The following is a 24,624-nucleotide window of genomic DNA, read 5'->3' as shown; positions in this document are numbered from 1 at the left end:
AAAGAATCCCACGAATTAATTAAAAGCTATTAAGAAGTTTCTTAGGTATCAGAATTTCACAAATCTTTTACAATCTCTGTTACAGGCTTCTGGTCATCCTTCATTATATTTAGTAACCAAATTCTTATCCTCCTTTGGTCCACACCTTTAGCTAAAGCCTTCGTTCACTATGTCACTTCCAGCAACTATCAAAGTCTGATGACAAAACCAAGGGACAACAGATCCAAAAAAGAAGCAAATATATCATTAGGTTACTCTACAAAGGTTCATACTGTCTTCTCTAGGAATGACTGTTACTGGAAACTATTTACAAAATTAAACAAATGTATTTTAACTCTAGACATTTCTCTATGATTTTTCAGTTACCAAGAGTAATTTCATTGGTAATAACAAACATCTGAGTTAGTTGACAATTTTCTAGACTTAAAATGGCTTTGTACAAAACCATTTGTGTACTCCCAAATAAACTTTTGCTCATTAGAGAAGAAGAAAATAGAAACACTTTCTTAAATGAACAAGGTATAGTGTATTGTGGAAAATACGTATCCAAATGCAGATGAATATATCAAATCTAATCTAAATATGTCAAATGAAAACAGAATGTTTATCTCCCTATTTCTAAGTAAGCATGAGCACTCTATTGACTCACAGCCATCAGAGAATAGATTGTATTCAGGAAGGGAAAAGAAAATTTTACTTATAAAGTACCCACTATGTGTCAGATCTAATGTAAATCATTTTGAGAATGTAATCCTACTTTATTCTCTCAACAACTCTATGATAACTGTTTATTTTTACATTTAAAAAATCTGAGGCTTATGAAGATTCATACACAATATTACATGATCAGTAAATCATGTCAAAATATTTGCTGTTTTTTACATTCTATCAAACCATTAATATGGTATCTATGTATTTATTCACATGAGTATACTGAAGATTTCTTGTTGCTTTAGGTTGTGTCAACTTAATTAACTAGATGATTTTCAAGAACATTCATGAAGCATGTTTATGATATAGAACAATAGCAAAATCTCTAACGTTTTGAAAATATGTTTTGCATCTAACATTTTAACAGGGTATAAGCATTTAACAGAATACTAGGAAATGTAAGAGTTTTCTTTTTTTTAATACTCTATAAACTACAAAAAATTGTAATAAAAATGGGTTTTAAAAGACATCCAAAAATATTAGTGGTATAAAGTATAATAACAGTAGACATAATAGTAGTAGAATGGTTCCACTGTTTTAACTTTAAAGAAAGATGAATTTAATACACACATGTACGCAATTCTACCACATCGGACTAAAATATTGGATTGACATCCTCAAGATTGTATTTGGAGGCCTAAGAAAAAATAAAGTCATCTTAATCCTTTATCATCAGTCTTAAATTTCTTATATACTCCAGATGTATTAACACTGGTTTTCCTTTCTCTGCCAATGTTTAATAATGTTTGCTTTAGAGAAAATCCCCTTAGAGACAGATCTGAACTAAGGTTTCCAATAGCAAATCTGTCATTGTGAACCTCTGTTGTTGCGTGCTAAAAGACAACATTGCTCCTAGAAAGGCATTAGCTGAACAATTTAAGCTTGCCTTGACTGAGACATAGTTATGGAGCCAAAGGTATTAATTTTTATTCTAAACTAAAAACATTTACACAAACAGGCACTTACCATGTTAAAAATAAAATTGTATATACCATTAAGAGATATTTTGCAGGAAAAATACAAATCTTAAAACTATTTGTATTCTCTTTGCAAATATTTATATATCAAGAACCATCTAGTTATGGTGTCATTTGCAGAGCTATTTATTTCATGATAAGCAAAATACCATCTCCACTTCAGTAGGAGATGTTGGCACATAATTAGTTGGTCCTTTTCAGAAAGTTTGCAATGCTGTCATCTATTTATTGATATAATGGAATTTCCATTTCTAATGGAATTTCACATCTAGTACAATTTTTATTTTACTCTCTTAAAAGATAGTTCATATCTTTCTTTTTTCCAGAACACTTTCTAATTTATTTTTATTTTTCAGATATACTGTCTCACTCTGTCAGCCAGGCTGGAATGCATTAGTACCATCAGCTCACTGCAACCTCGAACTCCTGGGCACAAGCAATCCTCCCACCTCAGGAGTACCTGGGACTGCAGGTGCATACATGGTACATAGCACCATGTCCAGCTACTTGTTTATTTTTTGTAGAAACAGGATCTCACATGTTGCCCAGGCTGGTCTCAAATTCATATCCTGAAGCAATCCTCCCACCTTTACCTTCCAAAGCACTGGGATTACAGGCATGCACCACCACGCAGGACCTATCTTTTTTTTCTATTAACTGTAGAAGCACATATTACTTCTGTACTCATGATTCAAAATCCTTTGCTTTTCTCTCTAAAGGCAATTAAATCATAGTGATTTAGTTTCAGCTTCCAGTAATTTCTACAACTAAATCCCTAATCTAGGGCCTCACATAATAAGAGTAAAATGAAAGAAAATAATAAGGCCCTTTTTGTTCTGATCTTGTTAGTTTAAGTCACCTAAACAATCCACATTTTCGGGAAGTCAACTGCATGTAATAGTAATTTACCTAATAAAAATATGCCCTGGGTGAGGTAATGCCTTTAAAGGAAAGGGGTAAGTTCTCATCAAAGAACAGAAGGGGGATGCTTTCATTTCTCACCTACCATAGCTTTTCTGCCTTCTTTCTTAGAGCCTGACCTGAGTTCTGAACAAGAACATTCACCCTGATTCTAGGCCCTACCCACTCCTAACTCTCTTGACTTTTGCCACATTCCCCCTCTAGTCTTGAAAGGATTAACATAGCAGCTTCACATGGAAAAGAAACGACTATAGTGGGTCTTGGTCCAGTTATAGCAGTTGCAAATGCAAGTTTGGCTGGTGGCCTCTCACCAGAGACACTGACTTTCCTCAAGAGGCCATGGACTCCTATGCAATACATTTACATCAAGGCTGAATTGGTCTCCTAGTGCAGGGGTCCCCTGGGCCATGGACCAGTTATTGATTGGTGGCCTGTTAGGAACCAAGCCGCCCAGCAGGGGTGAGTGGCAGGTGAACTCACCAAGCTTCATCTCTATTTACAGTGGTTTCCCCATCACTCACATTACCACCTGAGCTCTGCCTTCTGTCAGATCAGCAGTGGCATTAGATGCTTGGTGTGAACCCCATTGTGAAATGTATTTGCAAGGCATCTAGGTTGCTCATTCCTTATGAGAATCTAAGGCCTGATGATTTGAGGTGGAGCTGAGGAGGTAATACTGGAGCTAGAGAGTAGCTGAAAATATAGACTAACATTAGCAGATAATAAATCAATTGTTTGAAGACTCATGTCAAAATCCCATCAGAAGCCAGGAGTGGTGGTTCACACATGTAATCCCAGCATTCTGGGAGACTGAGGTAGGCGGAATGGTTGAGCTCAGGAATTCAAGACCAGCCTGAGTAACATGGTGAAATGTCTCTACGAAAAAATATAAAAATTAGCTGAGCATGGTGGTGCCTGCCTGTAGTCCCAGCTACTTGGGTGTGAGGATGGCTTAAGCCTGAGAGGTGGAGGTGGCAGTGAGGCATGATAGTGCACTGAACCCCAGTCCTGGCAAGAGAGCCAAACTCTGTCTCACACAAACAAACGAACAAACAAACACACAAACAACTGTCAGTGAGTGCCAAGTGACAATTAAGCTGCATCTGCTGGCAGACTTTATAATGGAAAAATGTACTTCAATTGCACAGCTGTATCTGGTAGCAGGCTTTAAGTCAGAATCCAAAACTTATTTTAGTCCATGTGTGGTCCACCCATTATGTTATTTTACCACAAGCATCTATGCCTCTTGCCCACACTGCACACTTGTCTCAGTCACAGTTTTGGAAAACCTACAAGCTAAAATGAATTAAAAACAAATGTCATCTGAAAGCTCCTTTAAAAGGGGAAAATACCGAATGATGAGACAGCAGAGACTCTAGGACTGCCAACAAAAAGAAAACTGCATTTAAAACAAAATATCCACTTTGTATAACATGTTGGGAACCAGCTCCCCAACTAAGCCATGAAACCTTCAAAAGTGCCTTGCCACATGGAGACCAAGCACCTGCATTAAAAGACAAGCCTTTGGAGTTTTTTTTAAAAACAAAAAAAACAAAAAAAAACAAAACATGAACATGAAGAACAGAAGCAATTATTGAAGGCCACTACTTCATCAGATGTATCTGCACTGAGAGCATCATTCTTACTGGCTAATCACATTACTAACACTAAGAAGCCCTTTATCATTGGTGACAAGTGAATCCTGCCTGCTGCTAAGAATGTTTGCTATGAACTTTTAGGAAAGGCTGAAGTTGAAAGGTGGCATGTGTTTCTCTTTTGACTAGCAACATCATGAGACAAATTGATGAAATAGCAGAAGATATTACAGCCCAATTGTTAAAGAAGATTAATGAGTCACTGTAATATGCAATCCAAGTTGATGAGTCTATCAATGTTAATAACAAGGCGACGAGGCTTGGTTTTGTGCAATATGTTTTTCAGGAGGATGTGCATGATGATACGCTATGTGCACTTTTGTTGCCAACCAACACCACAGCTGCAGAACTATTCAAGTCTTTGAATTATTACATATCAGGAAAACTGAATTGGTCATTTTGTGTGGGTACATGCATGGATGGAATGACTACCATGACTGCACGGCTTTCTGATTTCACTACTCAAGTCAGAGAGGTCTCTTCTGAATGTGAGTCTATGTACTGCATCACCCATAGAGAAATGCTGGCTAGCCAAAAAATATCACCTGAACTTAACAGCGTTTTGAAGGATGCGATTAAAATTATCAGCAATACATTACATGCCTTTAGCATGTACAATAAAGTTCACACCCTTAACTCACATCTGTTCGTTGAGCTCTGTGAGGAGATGGATGCAGAGCACATATGTCTTCTCTATACACAGCAGTGAGGTGGGTTTCTAGGTTGATCACTAGCCAGAGTTTTTGAGTTATAAGAGCCACTCCAGAGATCTCTTCTAGAAAAAGAGTCACCACTGGCAGCACATTTAGTGACGCAGAATGGGATGCAAAATTTGCTTACTGTGTGACATATTCAACATGCTCAACAAACTCAATCTGTCACTTCAGGGGAGAATTACAACTGCATACAAATCAGCAAAAGTGGCTACGTTCAAAGCATGATGAGCAATTGTGAACGTTGTGATTTTTGATATGTTTCAAACATTTTGAAATTGAGATTTTGAAAGAGACTGAACCAAGTTCCTTTCTCCAGTTGGCGCATGATCACCTATCTTAGATTTCAAGAGTTCAAGCATTATTTCCCAACCACAAAAGACCCCTGAACTATGAAGAAATCTATGACCCATTTGTGAAAAAGCCAGTTGAATCAACTTTGTCCATGCTCGAAGAGGACCAACTACTTGAGATCACAAATGATGACAGTCTTAAAAGTATGTTTAAGAAAACTTCAAATCTTCATACATTCCGGATTAAAGTCAAGACAGAATATCCTAAGATTGCCACAAAAGCACTGAAAAGCCTGCTTCCTTTTCAGACATCCTATATTTGTGAAGCAGGATATGCTGCAGTTACAGCAACCAAAAGGAGACTACAGAGTACACAGGATACAAGCAACACACTTCGGGTGTCACTGTTTCCCATCACCCCCAGATGAGATGATCTAGCTGCAGTAAAACAAGCTCAGGGCTCCCACTGGCTCTGTAATTGTGGTGAGTTGTACATTTATTTCATTATATATTACAATGTAATAATAATCAAAATAAACACAATAAATGTAATGTGGCTTGAGTCTTCCCAAAATCATGCCCCTCTGAACAGTTCATAAAAACTGTCTTCCATGAAACTGGTCCCTGGTGCCGAAAATGTTCAAGACCACTGTCATAGTGTGTAAGGGACCACCACTCAGTAATTTCCTGCCATAGATAAATCTCTGGATTCTGAAATAACCCATCCAAACCTGGACTAAATAAATATAAAACATAGACATGCCTGACAATCCAAAGTTATTTCACATCACTACTACTTAGGGAAATGTTTCTGAGCACCAAATATGGAACAAAAACACAGAGTTTAGGTATTCCATGAAAATAATAATCAAAAGAAAAATGGAGAGGCAACAATCATATCAAAGTAGATGTCATAGCAAAGAATATTACCAGATATAAAAGAAGGTTATTTCCTAATGACGAACTAATGAGTTCATCGAAAGAAACATAATTCCAAAAATTTGTTCATTAACAACAAAATTTCAAAAGATATAAAATGAAAACTGGTAGAACTGCAGAGGTAGACTAATACACAGTAATAGTCAAATCTTTCAATAATAACCTCATAATAGAATAAGTACACATACACAAAAATTAGAAAGAATATGAAAGACTTAAACAGTACTATCAACTAATTTGTTATCATTGATATGTATAGAATATTCCACCCAAGAACATCATAAGAATTTCTTTTCAAATGCACATGGAACCTTTAACAAAACAGGCCAAATTCCAGGAATAAAATCAAGAATCAGGCTCTGCTTCTAGTAACTCCTGAGCTTATGGATCTTCCCATGAAACTGCCCAGTGCCCTGTCAACATCACCCTCTCCATCCTGCAGATGAAGGGATGAAAGGCCAACTCAGTATGCAGGTCTGGCAGAAATGTCAGTGGGTCTGTATAGTAAAGCCCTCTTACAATTTAGGCCAATTTAGTACACTAATCAAGCACAAGATATTGAAATGATCAGGAGGGTAGGCAGTATGGACACAAAAAGTAAATGTTATTTTTTTCTTCACTCATCATACACTTATCTGTGCCAGGTTCTGTACTAGGTACTGGGTACATATTAGAGAATGGAAGATACATAGAACCAGTTTTCTGGAACTTAGCAAAAGAGATATTGGATCCTTTAAAAAGGCAACATGAAAGCAGTACATAAATATATGACACCGAAAATCTGGTAGAATGTATGTGAAATCTCTAAAACTGGGGATGGGATGGTGTCATAGAAGTTGGCTAAGGATCAACAGTGTGAATACTGGTTTTATTTGCTTTTAATCAAATACAATGTTATAGTACAAAAGGAGGTACACAGCAGTGGAGAACAATGAGAGCTCTAACACATCATACGACTAAATATGCTGCATTATTTTCCCTAGGTCACAATCAAAGCATATAACTTGGGAAGGTGTGAGGGGAGAAATATAAAGCTGATTAATGGAATGGAAAATATAATCCATGAAAAGAGATTAAAGAAAATTGAATAATTTGGCCAAAATGAGATGAAAGAATTTAATTTGAGAGTCCTTAAACAAAGGACTTTTATACAAAAGATAGTGTTAAATTATTCACAATTGATATTGAAAAGGATAAAAAAAATCAAGCTTAATTTAGAGCATGAGGATTTTTATCTAGACATAAAGGAGCAGTAATTGTTTATTTGTTCACTTGTTTAGATCAGGATGATGGATGTGGCTCTACTTTAACCTGATGACCTCCATTGATCATTTCTAACAAACATTCAATGAACCTTGTAAGGGTATATATACTATAGATGGAAATGTGTGGACTTGACATTTTCAGTCCTGTCTTTTATTGTGGCTTAGAAATGCATTCCATGTTAATTCAGCAAGATGGTTAGTGATCCCTTTCCATCTGTCAGTAAGATGCTGAAAATTACTGAGTCACAACATTGAGCCAAAAAAACAAAACCAAGTGAATAATTTTGCACTATCAAGAAGCAGTAAATTCCAGCTGCGAAAACTGAATAGCATGAAAAAAGCTCTGGAATTTAAAGTTGGCATCACCACCCCTCACCTTACATCAGTAGCTCTTGGATGATGGTCATACCATTAGCCAATAGAGTCACATGTAATTGCTATGGGTTTAATTATTCTAAACTAGAATTTTTAGTATGCTCATTTCTTGCATTTGTTTCAGTGCCAACCAATACAGCATTTAGTGCCAACATTTAACTGTATCTCCTGCACAAAAAATCTGGACAATGCAAGCTCAGTGGTCAAGTTTCATAAAATAAGAAAAAAAAAGGAAAGCTTTTTCATTATTAAAATTTTTCAATACATTGGAACAAATCACAGTGTTAATAATCTTTACTTTTGCATAGCAAAGTTATTGAAAGCATATAAGTATTATTAGAATGAACAAAGATTCTCTTCCTCATAGCCACTCATATTTTAATCTATTTAATAATTATTCATATAAAATTAAAAAATAATTTAGACCAATAATTCCAGAATTGATTCTCTCTTCTAATCGATCTTCAGTATTATTTACTCTTTGCTTAGATTGGGAGGAACTTTAGATAAAAACAATGCAGGCATCATTTTTAAAAGCACTGTTACAGTTCCTTAAATAGCTTGTATAACACATAGAGTTAAGAGTTTGAGGAATGTATCTATTCCTAAAAAATATTTCTACTATGTATGTAGAGTGAAATAAACATATACATACAGTAATCTAGACATTACCAAGAAATGCAATAGAAACCTGGAGCACTTACATTTTCAAAACCAATAAAATATTTACGCCCTGAAAGACAAAATACCGCCAGAAAAGTTTTCAGGAAAGAGAAACTGCATAATCTAAAAATTAAAATTGTATTCATGGTAATTCATTCTGTCAATCAATAATGTTTACTCAACAGCTACCATGTCTCAAAATGAATAACACCATACCTGTCCTCAAAGGGTCCAACCCAGTAGAAGGTTGACCTTGAAGACTAACACATTTTAGTCTGTATTGACAAAATCTGAAACATATTTATTGTGGATTTGCTAGGACCTGAATTTTAAAATCAAGGAAAGAGATCAGGAAGAAGAAGTGAATGGGGAGGGTTTCTTTAAAGATAATTTGGCATATATCTTTTTATCCAGTCAAAATTATATGAACAATACTTTTCAGACAAAAAAAATCCAAAAAAGTAAGAAAAATATATGAAGTATTTAAAATTCTTGCCAAATTTCAAAGGAAAGTTAAGTATTTTATGAAAACCACTATTATTTGTTCCTTTAAATAAAATACAAAAAAATCCTATGAGGTCATTTTCAGAAACAGAGTGAATGACTACTCTCATCTACTATGGAATATATTTAGTACTGCCTTTAAAAACTAAATTTCACTTGTCATGTTTAAATTTGTCTATGGATTCATGATATAACTGTGGCCTAAATTTGTCAGAGAAAATTCTACTTTTCCAGTAAACCATGCTTATAGAAAATTCATGGGCATTCATAAAGTGCAACACTGAAGAAAAGTTATAGACATTTTTTAACAAAAGATGACCATCTCTAAAAACTTTCAGTGCCAAAATATAAACTGAGATAATCTTGGAATGCTGCAGGGAGTGAAATTCCCTTTAGAGTACATGTGTTGCTGTCATAGTCCATATTGAAGAATACAGTGCTTTCAAAAGTGTATCATGCATGACACAGATGGTAAGCTGTAAATCAGATCACACAATACACCAGGTAGTTCAAACGGTGTGTGAATGGCGCTAGATAACTTTGAAGGGCTCATGAGAAAGTTTTGCACTGGTCAATTCTCTTTCATTCTTCCTATTTGCTGCCTTTTGAAAAATTAAGTCAAGGATAAAGAGGGCTTCTCTGACACTTAACTAATTTCTCTTTTTAACAAAGATCTGGGTTTTGGTAGGCTGGTGTCAAATTAGAATTGTTTCAAAGTAGAATTTAATAATGTTGTTTGTTTTAATGTATTTATTTTTATCTTTATGGCAAGCCACTAGATTTCCATTTGCAATTATGATCCTTGGTCTGTTCTTGAAGGGAGAGGGTTTTTATTACTGACTATGTTTAGAATTGCCATTGAAAAGCAGACTTTCAATTGTCTGTAGACACTGTACCCCTATACTGCCCATCCTATGCCTTCTCACAGATAATATTAACTGGGCCCAATGCGGTGGGATACATTGACAGTAACCAGAAATGTTAAAGTGCTTGATGTTTCCTCTGCCAAGAACAGTAGGCACTGGACTGAGAGTGCCTTGAAATACAACCTTGTGTGTAGTTCTTCAATTTCTCATTTGTAATACCTGGCTTTGAAATGACTTATTCCCAATATTAATGTTAAGAAACATTTGAAGAGCTAAGCTGTAATTATTTGTACTTGCACATTACAGAGATGAACATAGTGAATTCTGAAAGAAAAAATACGTATAATTTTGCTTATATTTTGTGTTAGTAATTATCCGTTTTCTTTTTTCTGACTCAATGAAATATTTCCTTAAAAGAAACGAACCAGATAATCAGAGTTCTGAGTTCATAAAGGGCTTTAAGATTTCTGAAGGTAGATTATTATGCCTCTGTGATTACCTAATAGTTAGCTAGTTTTTACTGCTCAGTGCCTGTTTGTATCAAGACTCTTGTGTTTTGGACATTACAAATACCACACTGAGAAACTGGACAGCTGTCCGTAACAATCTGCTTCCTGAAATAGAACTCATGATAGGATTGGGTGTATGCTAGTTCCAACAGCGCTAAGTTCATCTGAAGAACTAACACAGAGATTTACAAAGTATTCTAGAAACCCATCATCTATGGGCAATTCTTAGAAGCAGTTAGAATATTCATTCAAGCTATCTAACATCCTGATACACTGATACAATGGCTGACATACATACATGTGTGATCCTAATATAGTAAAACTGTGATTAATTGAAATTAAGTGATATATTGGATTTCCTGACTACATTTTGTAGTTGGGATTCAGAAGCTAATTACCAAGAAGATTAAAATAGAAACAGATTATACATTTGATTTAAAACTTTTAATCTAATAATGTTTAGAATAAAAATCCTAAAGCCGTATATGCTACTAAGTGATATGAGACATTTTTGTCAATATAATTTACTTGGTAATAGAGGAAATTAGATTACAACTTTAGAAGTGCCTCTCCAACAAGTTGAAACAGGTTAGATGTTACACATATATATATATATTTTTTTTTGAGACAGAGTCTTGCTCTGTCACACAGGCTGGAGTGCTGTGGTGCAATCTTGGCTCCCTGCAACTTCTGCCTCATGGGTTTACCGGATTCTCTTGTTGGGATTGCAGGTACTCACCACCACACCCAGCTAAGTTTTGTATTTTTAGTAGAGACGGGTTTTCATCATGTTGACCAGGCAGGTCTTGAACTCCTGATCTCAGGTAATCTGCCCAACTTGGCTTCCCAAATTGCTGGGATTACAAGTTGAGCCACCGCACCTGGCAGATGTTATATTTTCTTTAATTATAGTTCAATTAATTAAAAATTTATGGTAAATAATTTCTAAGATTTAAAAATAAGTTTCCAGAGTTCTGATATGGGAATTTCATTGAATCTGCCATGCAGCATTTAATACTAATTGTTAACACACAACTTCTAAAGAAATGATTTTAATGAACTAAAGCAAATTAGTATACATTTATGGTATATTTATATTTGCACTTACAACAAAATGACTAGTAAAACATTATTGTACATATGCACATATTCTGTAACTTTTTATTTAGATTAAATATAAATTATAAGTTTAAATCAGAGACCTGATTGCCTGGGTAAAATATACAGTTCACATAATGTGAATAATATTAATCAAAATACAGTTTGGAAAACATTAAGCTACTTTAATTTCAATAAATAGTATCATTTTATATTTCTTCTGTTTTTTTGTTTTTTTTTTTTTTCTCAAATATCCGTAAAAATGCAAGGGTATATCAAAAAAGAACATTTAAAAACTGGGTGTGTGTCTCTGACTTAGGACATAGAATTTAGAAGGGAAGTGCATTCATATGGATGATATGATTCTTGGGGGTGAGAAACCTTAGGTCACAGGGAAAAATCTGTTCTATATTTCTACGGCACTTGAAAAATAAGTTTCCTTTTTCCTTTTTCCTTTCCTTTCCTTCTTTCTTTCTTTCTTTCTTTCTTTCCTTCCTTCCTTCCTTCCTTCCTCTCTCTCTCTCTCTTTCTTTCTTTCTTTCTTTCTTTTTCTTCTTTTTTATGAGATGGAGTCTCTCTCCGTCGCCCACGCTGGAGTGCAATGGCGTGATCTCGGCTCATTGCAACCTCTGCCTCCCAGGTTCAAGCGATTCTCCTGCCTCAGGATCCCGAGTAGCTGGACCATGCCTGGCTAATTTTTGTACTTTTGGTACAGACAGGGTTTCACCATGTTGTCCAGGCTGGTCTTGAACGTCTGACCACAGGTGATCCACCCATCTCGACCTCTCAAAGTGTTGGGATTACAGGCGTCAGCCACTGTGCCCAGCCAAATAATATTTTTCAAGTGACTTCTACTTTAGGTCAAAAACAATTTTTTATGAAGACTTCTGAGGACTTTTTTTCAAATAATTTTTCTCAAGATTTTGGAGAAATAAAAATTTTAATTAGAGAGTTAGTATATCAAAGGATAACACAAATTTACGGTAACTTACTCTTACATCGGTAACCCAGCAAGGGGTGACAGTAATTTTCAAACTAAATTCTGCACCACTTCACTCTCTACTTTCATTATTTTCCACATGACCACTGAGCACATGACTGGTGGCTTAATTATATGAAAAACCTAAGCCAGAGCACTTTCATTCTAAGCATTAAATTTAAGATTGATTGGACATCAGAACCCTCGACTATACCCATCAGTTTAGTATACACTGATCACAAAACCAATAAATGCTGCAGTAATAAGTACAACACGTCTTTTGTTATCATTATCATATTATGCCCAAGTACTATTGCTGAAAATAGGCTTTTTTCATAGTGAAATTTAACACCACTTGGATATTCAAACTGATTTTTAACACATGAGCATAAGTCTAAGGTTTTTTAAAGAGGTGAAAAATCATATTTTCTACATATGATAAATTACTAGTGTTAGTGTTGAGAAAAACATTAGAATCTTTCATTCTACTTATTTTTGGTCACTAACACACAGCATAATCAATCATATAGACATGGTACTAAACAAAACTAAGTAGCACCTAAAAATACAAATGGTAGAATATTCACCACGGGAATTGCCAGCCCAAAAGATACTTGAATAGAATCTGCAAAACAGAAGTTTATAATCTAAAACAAAGATCAATATTTTTGGTCTAAAGGTAGCATCAAAGAGATGGAACTTTTAAATCTCCACATTTCTTATATTTTTTGTCTTTTTTAAAAGTATTTAATTCTTATTCTTTTCACATACTACTAAAAATCTGCAACCAGTTTTGTATATATGCATGTGTTATTTTATTTTGTATTTTTAGAGAACTGAATATACTTGGCAAAGGATGAGAAAAGCAGCATTACGAAGATACGTTTTTCAAACAAAAATATAACAGAATATTAAATTCCTGACTCATTTCTGTTAAAAATTTCAACCGCATCAATTTAGATTTCTTATTAAAGCAAACATGGCAGTTTCCTTCTTTTCAAACTCAATTATAATCCCCACGGGGCAAAAAGCTATTTCTCTTATGGTTTTTACTACAGTTCAATCCAGAGTGTAGAATATTTGGCATGCCTCCTGACTCATTGTGTAGGCTCCTTTTTAGCTTTGTTCAACAAAATTTAAATCTCACAGTTTCGTCTAATTGTTAAGACAGAAAGAAAAGAAAGAAAAAAAAAAACATCAGCAAATAATTGCACATCCTTTTGGTAGAGAGTCAACGTATAAAAGATACCAAAGTCATTGGGTGAAAACTACAAAAAACTTAATGTGTTCATTTCACTTAAGACTATTTAGTGACTCACATGTAGGTCTTTCATTTCTTCTATAAAAGCTAGAAGACAATTTCTTGGTTCCATTCATACAGATAGGCTCTCCTTCAATGGTTCTATTGGAACCAAAACATTTCAATGCAAAAGAGATGCCATTATGCGGCCTCTCTCTCACTCTCACATATGCACTCTTTTCCTTTCTCTCTTTTTCTCTCTCTCTCATACACTCCCAAATATACACACATGAATACATTCACACACACACACACACACATACACACAAACATTAACAGAAAAGAGGGAAATATTAAATTTAGCAAAGCAAATAGATGAGAGAAAAACACATGATATATCAAAAATTTTACCATAAAATATAGTGATGTAATAGCAATACAAAAAAAACTTACTGAATTAATAAAGCTGCTTTACACATAGAAAATAAGCTCCCCACACTACCAAGTTTGTAGAAAAATACACTTATTTTCATTACAACTATTTTAAAAGTTTAGAAATATACCAACATTTAAACTATTTTTGAAAGCTTCCATTAAAAAAGATAATAACATATGTACACATCAAGATTTCAAAGAAGCAAGATACAGCTATGTAATTATTTTTCTTAAGTTTTAGAATTACATTGAAACTCAACCAACAGACACCAGTCACACTTACATACCAAACCGTCCAAAGTATATCCTGAGAAATAGTGATTCCATAGAATGTCATTAACTGCTATTTTACAATTCATCTGGGATCAAATAAGTATAGAATGCCAAAAAATGGAAAACAGTAAAACAATATGGTTTTCACTTCTCTCTCATATATTATACTGCCCCACTGTCTTTTTTTTTTTTTTTAATTGCCAGAGTGAGAAGTAGAGAAAGCAACTGTCATCTCAATGATGAGTATGACAGTAATAAGAAGTTTTTTTCAGACAGGTAGAGAAATGTAGAGTTCCCTTCTGGATCCTGAAAGATTGTGAAAATAAAAAAAAGAAGTGAAAGTTGTGGAAAGATTAGCTGCACATATCCTCAAGACATCAGGGCAGCACGTAGATTGATATGGGATGGACCAAGACACTGGAAAGATGAGTGTCACACTCACCTGGATTTATCATGGGAAAAGGTCAAGCTTCTGGGACAAACAATGCTAGAGGCACACAACATTTTTAAAAATCTAGGAGTTATACCAAATCTATTTCTCAAAAGCAAATAATAAAATTTTGGTGTTTAGTTTTTATTAATTTATTCTTTGAGGGGCAGGGTCTCACTATCCTGCCCAGGCTGGCCTTGAAATCCTGGGTTCAAGTGATTCTCCCTTCTTATCCTCCCAAGTAATCAAGCTATAGGCGTGTGCCACCATGCCTAGCTTGTACCACTTTTTAATAAGTCTTAATAGGTTGCAGCTGTTAATCAAAAATTAATTTAAAAGTCTTCTACAACATGAATTTTCTATGTGAAATAAGCCAGATATAAAAAGAAAAACAAATACAGCATGTCCTACAATTCCACTTATATGAAGTACCACAGACAAAAATTACAGTAAAGGTTACCAGGCAAAGGGTAGAGGGAAGAATAGGGAGTTTTTCTTTAATGGGTCTAGAGTTTCTGTTTGGAAAGATGAAAAAGCTCTGGAGATAACTGGTGGTGATGGTTGGAAAACAATATGAATGTACTTAGCACCACTGTATTATACACAACACCACTGTATTATACACTTAAAAATGTTTAAAGAGGAAAGTTTTATGTTAGTTACGTATATTTCACCAAAATATATATAATGTAATGGGGCTCTACACAGCAGGGGAGGGACAGAGAAATAAATATTACACTTTTAAGTGTACTTACATAGTGCTCAATTTTTATACATTATATTCTTATAATTCTAAAATAATAAAGATTTTTTGAAATTAAAAAAACATCTAGGAGTTATTTTGTGACATTAAAAGTGGGTGGAAGACACAAATATAAGCTTGAGGCAGCATTCCTGGCTCATCACAGGACCTGGACCTGGGAGGTTTACAGGATCATGTGCTTCTATAAGGATCTCGGCTCAAGGAGTTTCATATATCAACAGCAACATAAGATTAAGCAGCAGCTCATCAAGAATGAAGATTTGAAGACACAGCAAAACCCACACTCCGTGAATGAGGATGCCTGCACTTCACAGTCAGATTAGAGCGCAGAGTGCAGATCACACCAACCCTAACGGAGACCAATGAGATTCTAGAGACTGTGTGGATGGAAGGTCCTTTCTCCTTTCCAGCTGCTAACATGAAGGCACACAATACTATGCTTCTAAATACCTAGATAGAGAGATACTGTGATGCCATATGTTAGAAAATTCAAAATCTTTCTCCCAGCAGCCTCCTTCAACAACATCCTTCAGCACACCCGCTTCATTCACAAGTCACAGCCACACAGGAGAGAGGCACTGAGGATGTTCAGATAATCTGTTTGCTAGTCAAAATATACATGTATTTATAACCCATATTTAAATTTCGGAGACACTGGTTAAAAATACTACACAGATGTCCTAACTAAATATTTGTACGTGTGGACCATTTCCCAAAACAGGAAATTCAAGTACATAATCTTTACTGTATATAAAAGCACAAAGCTTTTCCCCCATAGGTTATCTTGAAATCACGGAACTAACATTTTCTAAATGTTATTCTAAATGGAAATATATTAAAAAAGTATAGTTACATAATACAGATAAATTTGTATATATGTATATTTACATAGTTGTATGTTTATATACTATAAGTAAAAAGTAATAAATGTGAATAATACATGATCACTTCAGGACAGTGGGAAGAAGAAGGGGGAAGGGAAGAGATGGACATTAGTTGTTATTATAGAAATTTAAATGTTTTAAAATTTCTACAAATGTTAAAAACTGTTAAAAATAGTTTATGATACTTGTTATATAACTTATAAAACACGATACTTGTTATGTAACAAGTCTGTAAGTGTGAAACATTTCTTTCTGTTTTTTTCTGAGACATGGTCTGTCTCTGTCATCCAGGCTAGACTACAGTGGTGCAATCATGGTTCACTGCAGCCTCAATCTTCTCATTGAACTGACCTCCAGCCTCAGCCTCCAGAGGAGCTCACACTACAGGTGGTAATTTTTAAATATATATATTTGTAGAAGTGGGATCTCACTATGATGCCCAGGCTGGTCTTGAACTCTAGGTCTCAAGCAATCTTCCCACCTTGGCCTCCCAAATTGCTGGGATTATAGGCATGAGCCACCACATACAGCGTGAAATATGTTATAATGTAACACATAATTGCCTTAACTTTTTTTATCTGTTTGTTACATTCTTATAGCTTATAACTATAGCTTGAGTAGTCTGTTTCAAATTTCCTAATCACATATTTAAAGGAAAATAAAAGTACACGTTGATATGTTCTATCTTTTGGGGTGAATGTGTTCAGTGTCATGTTAGAAAGGCAGGTTGTAGAAAATACATATATATTGTAAGTAGTTCAATTTCTCTTCACAAGCTCTAGTTAGTTAGCTAACACATTAATTAAAGATCATTAACCAAACAGCGGGTTATAAACCAAGATTGCACAAAAGCAGCAAATGAGGCTCAACCAACTTAGAGGCAAGATCCTTTTTGATAATACGGAATTCTAGATTAGATGAAAGATTGCAGGAAAATAAGCAGACAACAGAGAGGAGCGATTTGGCAGCGCAATGGTGGGTGCTAGAAAGCTGGGCATGAGTGCAGAGTTGACTGCAGGAGCCCAGACAGACAATAATTGATAAAAAAAAAAAAGAAAATATTTTATAGGCATTGAGAGAACTAAGAATCTAAACTGTAAACTGGGAAAACAGAACATAATAGAAAGATCCAGATTCTAATATCATCTTATGAGTCACATTGTAGAAAAGTTTCAACTATGATTACAAAGCAGACATGTGACTCTAGTATAGATCTGTTAAATTTTTAAATCCTCGATTAGTTCTTCAAATAGAATAGAGTAGGCTGAAGGTGAAGAAAGTTTGAGGTTGAAATTGTAAACAAATATTCTGAAGCTGCTATAATTGGGATATTCTACTTAATTTGGCCAGGCATTCAAATCTGGTGTTTGCCCAAGATTGTAATAAACAGTGAAACAGCCCTACAAGAGCAGTCAAACTCTACAGTCTAATATAATTGTATTTATGTACACTTTTAAAAGCGTGCTTTTCTCTTGGTATAAAGTTTAAAAGAGCAGACACCTTCAAGCAAATAGAAGTAATTTTATACGAACTATTAACAACTCACAAAATGAATTTGTAACTATCTTGTCATGAATACAAGGCTAACATAGATTTGAATCTTTACTTATGCAAAAATAGAGCTCCAAGATGTTCTTTAAATACCTTTATTAATTTAATCCAAATGTGCCAAATGTAGATTTTTACAGATTCATAAATTTAGCCATCTCAAAAACTAGGCATTAATAAAATGGGAAATCATACAGTTAATTTAATTTTTAAAATTTATATCCAAAGTCTCACCAAGACTAATTTATTAAGCCTGGACTCCTAAACTACATTTAATTTACATCTTTTCAAAGCCTCCTTAAATTCTCGATTAGCATACAATTTTGCCATAGATTAAACATTCCTTGTTAAAATTGTGAGTATTCATAGACTCAAAAAATTATGCCAGGTGAAATTCAGTAATGTAATTTGAAAAATATTTGCAATGATTATCATTTTAATTCCCGACACTATATGTATATTATGTATGTGTTGTTACTCTGCTTCATTTTTTCACAATGCTTCTCTCTCTCTCTTTCTCTTGCTTCTACACTGTTTTCTTTGTATAATTTAAATCAAAACAAAACAAACTGTTTCAATTGGAATATGTCAAGGTAGAACAAACTACAATGTTAGGACTTCAGAATTGAAAAAAATACAACTGATAATGGAACTATAGATAAATGAAAATACTGGTGCTGAGATGTAAGAGGTAACAACTAGATGAACTCCAAGAGCATAAGAGAATCTCCCCTTAAATGTAGCATGGGTAAAGAAAAGTATGGACACAAACTGAAATGAAAATGGGTTCCAAATAGAGATTCTGCAAGAGGGAATAGGTTAGACACTCATTCCACACTTAATGCAAGCCTACTCACATCCTGCTAAGTCCTGAGGACATGGGACATGTGAAATAGTGAAACGCACCCATGCTTCTAGACAAGATCTGTTCTTAGCCATATAGAAACACGTAACTGAGTCCAATGGCATAACACAGTGAACCTTCGCAAAGTGTTATGTTTCTTTCTCATTCAATAGAAACACTAGAAGGGGAATCATCCCAGGGAGTGTTAAAAGAATTAGCACAAATATGTAACATTTCTATATTTATTGAGGACAAAAAAAAAAAGAAACAAAGTGGTGACTTATCTCTTTCCAAAATAAGGGTGTGAAATGCTATACTTAGATATGATGTAGAATTTTCTTTAAATTAGCACCTGCACACAATAAAATTGTGTAACTCAAATCAGATGACAACCCTCCATTCTTGCCCCCCTCTGTATGTATACATATATATGTGTATGTATGTATATAAACTGGTCTGGAAGTTACAGCAATACTTGTGTCTGGGAGAATCCTATACAACCTCATTACTGAAAATATTTAAATATCTTTTTGTCTTCACGTGGAAAGAATCAAGTGTATTTATGCTGTATCCACAGAAGTTTAAAGCAGATATGTTGGTGTCAAATAACCCTGGAGGCGCATCCCAATTATAGGACTTCCTAGCTATGGGACTTTAGACAAGTTACAGCACCTCTTTGTGCCCATTTTCCTTATCAATGAAATAGGGACAATAAAGAGATTATGTAAGATAATCACTATAAAGCTTTTAACCTATTTCTCGGGCCCTGTGGTTTCTGCCAACTAAATATTAGGCATTGTTGTTACTACGGTGATTGATAGTAATTGATTTGAACCTTATAATCTAAGAAAAAAGAGTTAAATCATACCAAAGTGAGGAAAAACCAAGAGAAAAATATAGAAATAACACTCCAGTCCAGAAATTATTCAGAGTTAAAAAGTCATTATTCCACTTTGGTTTGGTAAGTGAAAATGCAAAAGACAACAGAGCAAACTAGCCAGTAATACAAATTAGCCTGCAAAAGTCCTTGGTAATTGCTATGGACAAACTGGTGATGCATGCAGTTTGAGGCTTTGTGAATGGATTTTGAAAACCAATTGTGCAAAGTGGTAAATGGCAGTTTTATGATACTGTGATACTGGTTGCATATTCTAAAGACACAATTATATGGAAGATAGTATGAGGAAAATCACTTAAAGACATGCTATTACTGCCAGCACTTATACATGTAGCTCATAAGTGTTGCTCAATATAAATGAAATTTCAGAGCACTTAAAGGTTTTTCATTATGTTCATTTTCCCCATAAAAGTTCAATGAAAGTACTGTATAGTCTAGCAAATGCATTTAGCACAATTCTATGAAGTCTGGGAGTCCTATTTAGTTTGGACAAACTTTGAATTTTCTAATAAATTAATAGATGAAATGCTTTTTGCTTATCCAACAACACCAAATTGGCATATTTGTCTACAGAACAGGGTCAGTTAATGTTAATAAATGCTGATAAAATGAATTACACATAGCAAATGCTCTTGATTTCTATCTCAGTGTTAACAGCTTTAGGATAGAATCAAATTCTTTAAACAAAATAAACATATTCTCCATTTCTGCAACATTAATTAAGGAATAATTATTGTAAATAAAATTAATTTAAGTGAAAATATTAATGTTTCAGAGGCAAATGCTGACTTAAATGATCACTGTGATCTACCAATATAGAACAGATGCTTTTTATTATAGTTTTATTCTCACTGTATGGTATTAAAGAATAACATACAATAATCATTGAATACAGAATCTTGGGTATTTAAGCAAAAAATAAAATGAATTCTAGAATGATATGAATATGGTGTTTTCTTATTTCTAGTCACTAAATGCTAATACTATCATGTGCACACTCTAATAGAAGAAGATAATAGTCTTGTCCTACCTCTTCGGTCTATCTTTCATAAAGTTTTGGGTTATATTAAGCAATACTTACTCTTCCATCTTATCACTCCATGCTTTTTGTAAAGTAGCTAAACTAAGTGGTTACCAATCGGTGAACACAGAGACAAAACCTTTTCAGGTAAGACCTTAGTTTCATCAAAATTGTGTTCAAATACGTTTCACTGTCGTCATTGCAGATGACCCAAATACAGAGAGACAAGACCCACAGTCACAAACACTCACCGCAGTTGGCCTCGTCTGATGCATCTGCACAGTCTGGATCCTCATCACAAACCCACAGCTTGGAAATGCAGTGTTTCGTAGTCTTACACTGGAAATAGTCTGGAGAACAGCTGTTTTCAGCTTAAGAAGAAAACTGCTATTAAAAATGTAGCTTTGGAGAGCAGATATATTTTATGAAAAGCAAATTTTACAGACAAATGTTTAAGACCATTTATCAAAAAATGTATTGTGTTTTAATGAATGGGACTCTGACAGTGAGGAATTTTAACTTTTAATTCCGTATAAGGTACTCCTGATATCCTCTCCAGTAAAAATAAAGGAAACACATTTTTGCAGTGATACACTGATAAATATCAGACTTTTCGAAAAACTGTTGATTAGATATTTTAATGCTAATTTTAACAATTAAGAATTTGGGGCCTTTCAAAATAAATTTTTTCAGAAAAAAAAGAATTCACAGATATGCATTTTAATAAATGAAAAGATGCTGAAATTAGAAGGCATTAAGTGAATAAGAAAATAAAAGTACAAAGTTTATCAAAATGTCTAGGAATTGTGTTGAGTTTTTGAAAAACAGAACATACACCTAAGACTGTAAACTGCATCACAAATCCTAGTCAGTTTAATGGATCAGTTTCTGGAATGGCTGACCATAAAGAACTGGTACTGACTTTATTCTGAATGCACCATCTTAATCAAATTGCTGGATGACTGCACATTATTTACTGATAAAAGTTTGAAGGGAATAAAATAAAACTGCAGCAAGACAGACATGTTGACAGCAGTTCGGTTGAGACCCTGAAACTTGACAGGTGCTCCATTGTTCACATACTCTGCACGTGTGAGTGTGTGTGCAAGCATGTGCATGCCAGCCTATATGCATATATATGTATATGGTATAAACTGTTTTGCCTTCCATTTAATATAATTTGAGTTTTGATGGAAGATGGAAATAGGAGATAAAAAGAGGCAAAATATTTTACTATTATTCTTTCAAGTAGTTTGTTAAAATATGTTAAATGGGGCATTATTTACAGTTTTTTACAAGTTAGACTTTTGTCAGACTATTTTGCCCAGATTTTGTATATCTCTTCATGAGTGCACCATGTATTTCATGGAGAAAAACTCTCTAATTAAAAATAATTTAATTTCAAGACACTAATAAATCAACAGAAGTAAGTTACTTATATCCATGTAATATGGGCAAAAATAAATTTAAAAAACCGTAATCAGCTTCCTTGTTGTATTTGATGTTTCTCTTAAGGGTGATGTAGATGAATAAATGTTGTTCATGTTTGTCATAATTTCTATGTAGATTTTAAAGTAAACTTGCTCATATTTTCATTTTCTCTATATTTTTATTTAGAGCTTCTGAAATAATCCATCCCAGTTGGCAACTATTTTTAATTATTTGGCCATAATTTATTTTGAATTTATCTACATTGTATAAATTTATGAAGTATAGTAATAAGTTTTAGACTTACTTTAGTTGGGAGTCAAAATTAAGACAATACAGAGCATTTTGAGGTGACTTACGACAGTCTCTTTCATCTTCCTCATCACCGCAGTCATCTTGCCCGTTACATCTTAGGTTTACTGGGATACATTTCTGGTTCTTGGTACACTTGAATTGGCCTGACAGGCAGACATGCGTATCTAGAACATAGATAGAGAGAGAGAAAAATGTGTCTGAATTTAAATCACACAGACTTATCAGTTGAGAATTAGACTTATGTTCATTAGTTAGGAATTTAGTCACCTACCACAGTTAAGTTCATCAGAATTGTCTCCACAGTCATTCTCTCCATCACAGATGAAAGCGGGTAGAGCACAGAGTCCAGTCCCACACTGAAAACGGCCTGGCTGACATTTAAATTCAGCTAGGGGAGAAAGCATAGATATTGTAGAAAAGCAATCTTAACTCACAACTTCTTAAACAGAAAGTTTCTGCCATTCGAGATATTTACTATAATAAATATATCCTGGAACACAATGTGAATGTCTCTTAACTTGATAGCTATTAGACTCAGATGCTTAGCTATACTTTGAGCAACTCAAATGGCCTCCAGATAACATTTAATAAACCATACTCTAGAGAGTAGGAATTAATAACACATAAATATTTTCAAAAAATTAAGAAACATAAAAGTCTCCACATATCAATGAAGTGATATTGAGAGATTAACTTGCAGAATGAAATTTATTGAAATAAATACTGTTATTCCAATGTCAGTTTTTAGGAAATAATTTCTCCTTGATCAATTGGTGGCCGATAGTGTGTATGATTTGTCCACAATACATATTCTCTCTCTCTCTTTCTCTCTCTCTCTCTCTCTCTCTCTCTCTCTTTTTATTCAGAGTCTTGCTCCATCAACTACTCTGGAGTGCAGTGGTGGAATCTCAGCTCACTGCAACTTCTGCTTCCCATGTTCAAGCAATTCTACTGCCTCAGCCTCCTGAGTAGTTGAGATTACAGGTGCCCACCACCATGCTTAGCAAATTTTTTGTATTTTTAGTAGAGATGAAGTTTCACTATGTTGGCCAGGCTGGTCTCGAACCCCTGACCTCAGGTGATCCACATACCTCGTGCACCCAAAGTGTTGGGATTACAGGTGTGAGCTACTGTGCCTGACCCACAATACATATTCTCTAGCACAATGTAAAGCAACTGCTTTCTACATCTACCACATTTTAAATCAGATTTATTGATATTCACTCCTATAATCCTATTATGCAAGAGAATAATATTTTATAAATAATAAATATTTTATATACTATACATATATTGTAACAACTCACAAGTGATAAAGCATTTTATCTTATCATATTATTTGAGTATATATAAAGAACAATAATAATAAGGCAGGATCTACTGATGATCTACTATGTATCAGGCACTGGGCTAGACCCCTTCACATACAGTTACTAATTTAATCTCATCATAACATTGTCACTTTGGCATCATCATTTTAGCAATGAGTAAACTAAATTTACTGAATATTAATAATTCATCTAAGGATGCACAATTTTAAGTGTCAGACTTCGAGTTCAAATCTACTATGTTGTTTGCAGTAAAACACTTATCTTTTGACTAACAATTTTAGTGCATATAACTGATTTTGAGATTAATAATAGTATATGTATTAGCTCAAAACAGTGAATCAAAGACTAATAAATGGTATTTTAAACTTATTTGAGAAATAAATTATGCTTTTATAATAATGTTAAATAAAATTATTTTATATTACAATATTAGATAAAATTTAAACATTCTTTTAAAAATAACAATATATGCTTTGCTTCATAGAAGTAAAAGTTCTAAAATGTTGAAAGTTGTTTGCTTGCAATCTATAACATTTGTCAATTAATCATACTAAATGTTTAAACTGAATGACACAATTTTCTCATACTTTAAGCATGTGCCTTTTCTCTATTTCATTTTGCTTTATATCAATTTTGTCTAACACTCCTCTCCTAAGCTATCAAAACAACCCCTGCCAGAAAAACGGTTGCAACTATTAAAGGAATGCTTAGAAATAACTTGGAAGTCCATTTGATCTTCAAATCAG

General features: G+C 34.1%; 1 protein-coding gene across 1 annotated transcript in view; it reads right to left on the bottom strand.

Annotated features, from left to right (window-relative positions):
• Positions 1-24,624, bottom strand: part of LRP1B (LDL receptor related protein 1B) — a 1,560,879-nt gene that overhangs the window by 170,795 nt on the left and 1,365,460 nt on the right. Inside the window, exons 65-67 of the mRNA XM_064382912.1 lie at positions 22,819-22,935; positions 22,592-22,711; positions 21,056-21,175 (exon numbers count right to left, since the gene is read on the bottom strand). Of these exons, the coding sequence (XP_064238982.1) occupies positions 21,056-21,175; positions 22,592-22,711; positions 22,819-22,935 (357 nt within the window). The remainder of the gene's footprint in view (positions 1-21,055; positions 21,176-22,591; positions 22,712-22,818; positions 22,936-24,624) is intronic.

Source organism: Aotus nancymaae, unplaced genomic scaffold (genome assembly GCF_030222135.1).
Source record: "Aotus nancymaae isolate 86718 unplaced genomic scaffold, 86718_ANA_hifiasm-v0.15.2.pri h1tg000029l, whole genome shotgun sequence".
In the NCBI taxonomy this organism is placed as follows: Eukaryota; Metazoa; Chordata; class Mammalia; order Primates; family Aotidae; genus Aotus; species Aotus nancymaae.
Note: the sequence above shows the minus strand (reverse complement) of the source record. Positions and strands in the feature narration are given on the sequence as shown.